Source organism: Loa loa, assembly GCF_000183805.2.
Source record: "Loa loa unplaced genomic scaffold supercont3.48, whole genome shotgun sequence".
Lineage (NCBI taxonomy): Eukaryota > Metazoa > Nematoda > Chromadorea > Rhabditida > Onchocercidae > Loa > Loa loa.
The window spans coordinates 177,341-181,728 of NW_018108228.1; the positions used below are offsets into that span (position 1 = coordinate 177,341).

At 32.0% G+C, this 4,388-nt stretch overlaps 1 protein-coding gene across 1 annotated transcript; it reads right to left on the reverse strand.

Moving 5' to 3' along the window:
- Positions 1-2,140: 2,140 nt before the first annotated feature.
- On the reverse strand, positions 2,141-4,046 carry LOAG_04588 (hypothetical protein; the record flags this gene model as incomplete). The annotated part of the gene is made up of 5 exons (XM_003140125.2): positions 3,877-4,046; positions 3,506-3,637; positions 2,546-2,634; positions 2,364-2,463; positions 2,141-2,251 (listed from the first exon to the last, which is right to left on the reverse strand). The coding sequence occupies exons 1-5, from the start codon at positions 4,030-4,032 to the stop codon at positions 2,141-2,143; spliced, it is 588 nt and encodes a 195-aa protein (XP_003140173.1). The 5' UTR covers positions 4,033-4,046.
- Between the last annotated feature and the right edge of the window lie 342 nt (positions 4,047-4,388).

A 4,388-nucleotide genomic window follows, 5' to 3' on the forward strand; every position in this document is an offset into this window, starting at 1 on the left:
AGAAACTTGGTTTGACAGATTTTTTTTTTATTGCGTAAATTTCTGAATTTATTGCCAAGTGACTCTAAATTTGATACCTCTCTGTTTCATTTACTTCCCCTTTACAAGTTCCAAAAAAATTCCAACCAGGATAATTTCTGAAAGATTGAAAATCAAACAATCACTCCCTTGTCTCTGAAAAAGAATATTCGCGGCGGGGAAACTTAGATCCTTAATTTCTAAAATTCACCATTTAAAATCATCATATACCCGAAACAATGAAAAATTAATTATTGATTTTTAATTTATTCTTCTCGAATATGAGGGAGAAAAAAAAATGCGAAATCAACAGCAAAGCGTCCTACAAAATGTTGAAATCAATATGTTTGTTTCCAAAGGTTTTGTGACTTCATGACATTACATTCAATTCGACATCCGTAAAAGCGATGCAAACAGATTAATTTATTACTGCAGTTTGAAGTGAATGGTCCATATTGAATATTATTTTCCGTACAAAGCTTTGAACTTTTAGTAAAGAATTTCAAAAGAAATTAAAAGAAAAAAGAAAATATTTGAATTAAGACTAGTTAATTTTCTAACGAGCAGAAAAAATGAAAAAGCAGAAATCAATTGGGATTGAAATAATGAGAATCAAAAAATTTTAGAAAATTATCCATTAAGAAAAGTTTATTTACTGTTACAAACAGAACGCTTATTTTTTGAACTGTGTAGAAAATACGATCATTTAACTTCACAAAAGTTTAACAATGCCCTATCACAAGTGAAATGATTTGAAAATGCATAACGATCGTTAAATACGATAATGTAACACTTTATTGTGATGTTGTAATAGACAAGAACTGCTAGAAGATAATTTATGAAAAATCAAAATGCAGTATTAATCCCAACAGGATAGTTTACGACAAGACCGGCATAGATTAAAAAATAACTGTTTTCGAATTTGTTTTTGAACCACTCAACTTCAACTTCCACATTAGTATGCAACTTATCCATGTGTATTTGTTTTGTATTTTCACATAAATTTTGACCGGTCTAAATGAATGGTAAGAACAATGGTATTTTCCGATCCTTATAAAATCCTTTTTTTTTGTATAAAAGTGTACGTTTTGTATAAATTTCAACACACGTAAAAACGTCAGTATCGGTTAATAATATGGATTTAGTAGAGCTGATCTCATATAAACGAAGAGGTGCATGAGTCCACTTAGTATTTCCAGAGTTTCTTCAATTTCATTGCTAAGAAAGATCAAAATAGCCAATAACCAACCATTAAATCCCTGCATCTGAAGATCACTGCCATATTCCAGGTAAAAAGCTGCAACATTCTCAGAAACCGAAGATGAAAAATTGTCCGTATGATATTCAGAAAACTCTTATTCAGATAGCTGTAACATTCCAGAATTTTCTTATCTTATCTTTTTGTTTCCATTTCTATTTTTAGTAGCGCATATGCTATTGCCATTATATTGGTAAAAAGAAGGTTTTAAGTTTATCAAAGTTAATTTAACTTGAGTAAAGTAACATAGTGATCCGGTATAGCTCAAAAATATCCTAAAGTTACTTCTTGACAGTCCTAATAAACGTAATTATTGCCTTTAGTGCTTGTTATAGTTCCTGCGTATACTACAATAGTTTATTTAAAACTTCAGGAAAAATCATCCTTTTCATATTATTTATGAATGTCTCAGCAAAATATGCACGAACTTGCAAACATTATGGATGAATCTGAAGTAATAGTTTTTTTATTAGTGTTGAAACAGGTAGGAACTTTTATTTTATAATAAATATTTCACGGAAGCAACGGATTACAACGATTATTAAGAAAACAATTATCAATATAAGCTGATGCTGGTTTTATCATTTAAGCTTGTCATGCAAACTGTTGCTCAATGCGCTTGCAACAGCCAAGCTTGCATCGACTTGAAACTGATAAAAATCGATAACTAATTTTTTTGCTGCCAACCATATATATATAAAGTTGATATTTCTAGAACTCTTGTCATTCGCGATATCACTTATATAATTTGAATAAAGTTTTAGAAACGAAGGTCTAACTTTTCTCATAGGTATGAAAAAGTAGTAAGGGAGAAGCACATAAAATGATGTAAGCTTCTGAACATTTCGTGAAAGCAAACAAGACTTATCCCTGAAGCGGTGATTGCTCGTTTGCTGTTGAATTTTGTGATTTAATTTCTGTTTTAATCACGTTGGATACCATTTTGATCGGAATCGTCCTTGCCACATGATCAACCTAATGAATCATGCTAAGTCACATATAACTTGTACAAATGGTTGTAACGGATATGATTATGATACATTACAACCGATTCTTTGTTGCATTATAGTTCGGTCATAAAATTAACCTTTTGGCGCGGGGCGTTTGCAGTAACACTAAGATGTCCATCTGCAGTAAGATTGCTAGTAACTGCATCTGCTGGTACGTTTGAAGGTAATGGAAATTTCCTAAATGCATACAGAATGTAAAATCCACTGTACTATGTCTTCTTTTTTTGATTTTCAAGAAATCTTTCAGTAGAAAATGGACCTAATCAAAAGTCGTTCCACGAGACCAAATTCATCCTCTCGTTCACCATGTCTTGCTTCGACGATTATGTAGGAATTTGCTACCGATACCTGAATTTTGATTCACATACAGCTTCGTTATACATTTGAATTTCATTTTCAATACTTCTTGATTTTTAAATCTCGATTTTTCCAAGAGCTCCCAGTTCAAAGTTAATAGTTACTAAAGTTGCAAAATAGCTTCAGATCCATTAGCTGTCAAAAACAGAAGGATTAACGGCATAAAAAGGAAGAGAAGAAAAGATTTTTCTTCAAAGACCATTTTTAATCAGAAAGACCGAAAGAAAAATAATGCAATTTATTACAAATAGAATAACCGAGTTAAATAATTTTACTTTTACAACTAAAAATTGAAAATTCTGAAGCAAAATCCAACTAAAAAAATTTTAGCTTTGAATTGATCGTTTTTCTGGAAAACGTTTTGTAAATAAATGGAAAAATGAGCAAAAAGGATATGGAAATTTTTGATTTACTTCTGCAGCTGTAACTGTAGTTTTCCCTAAACTCAGTTTTTGAAATCACGGGTAAGACATAAAAAATAAATCAGAGAGATTCGATCCAGAATCCATAAGGGTTCGGAATAACATCCTTTATGCACAACGCCTCATTCTGAGAGACGTAAGTGATCATGGCATTATTATACTATAACCTTTCGAATGTACAAGTGATTACCTTGGCGTATGGAAGCTCACTTTTGAAACAGTAGGAAGAGAAGAGGGAGGAAAAGTCTTTTCTGATCGGAAATTCTGCATGCCGCCGCCGATACGAAGAAAATATAGCAAAGACAACGACAACGTATTGAAATATGAGACCAGGCTTTAGACTACAACGAATCCAATGGTCAACAGGGATGGCCGAAACCGTTAATGGATTAAAATAAAGACATTAAAAACTTTTAAAACATTTCTAAAGTGAGACTTACTTTTAGATCATCCGGTCTGAATTGCGATAAATCCATCTGCACGTAAAAAGAATCGTCGCTCTGCTGATGGGATGTTATCAGGCCTGTTCCTGCTGCTGACATATTCATCGATGTTAATGTGATGGGTGGCGACTGTAAACCTGACTTCATTGACTTCTTGCATTAATTAATAGGAATTTTTCAATAAACTACAACGTTCATTCTCTTAAGAAGAAATTGAAATTGAAATGTTTTTGTGAAAAAAATCGAATGTTGGGACCATCGAAAAGTTGAAATTACAAATTTGGCTTAAACAAATCGAATATGAATTTCATGAAATAACAGCGGAAAAACTGAAATTTTTGCACTAAATTGAGAGCAAAAAGAAGCACCTGATAACTGGAGGTGGATACATGCAACGGTGACCCCATGCTGGATACATGCAACGGTAAACCTGTACCGGTGATTTTTGGGCTTTGTTCAATAATTCGCTTTTCATATGTCCGATTGTAGGATGATGTTCGATTGTACGCTGATGTGGACGACATTTTTTCTGATTTCCTCCTGGAAATATTAGAAATAATCTTTTCCATAAACCTACTTTAAAAATTTTCAAAGTTTGCTTGACGAATTTCTCATTTTTTAAAATATTATGTTGGACCAAAACCTGAAAAGTGCAATCGAATGATTTAGATTATTCAACAAGAAAAACTTTCATTTGTGGCAAAACAAACCTTATAAACTTGCTTCATTATTTTTATAAAATTTTAAAATATGGCCGCCAACATACTTAGTTCATTTGTCAATGAGTATAAAAAAACTACTTCATTTCAAGGTAATGAAGGTCATTTCATTAATTTCAAGTCCATTCTAACCAAGAGTTTTCGATTGTAATTATCACGAG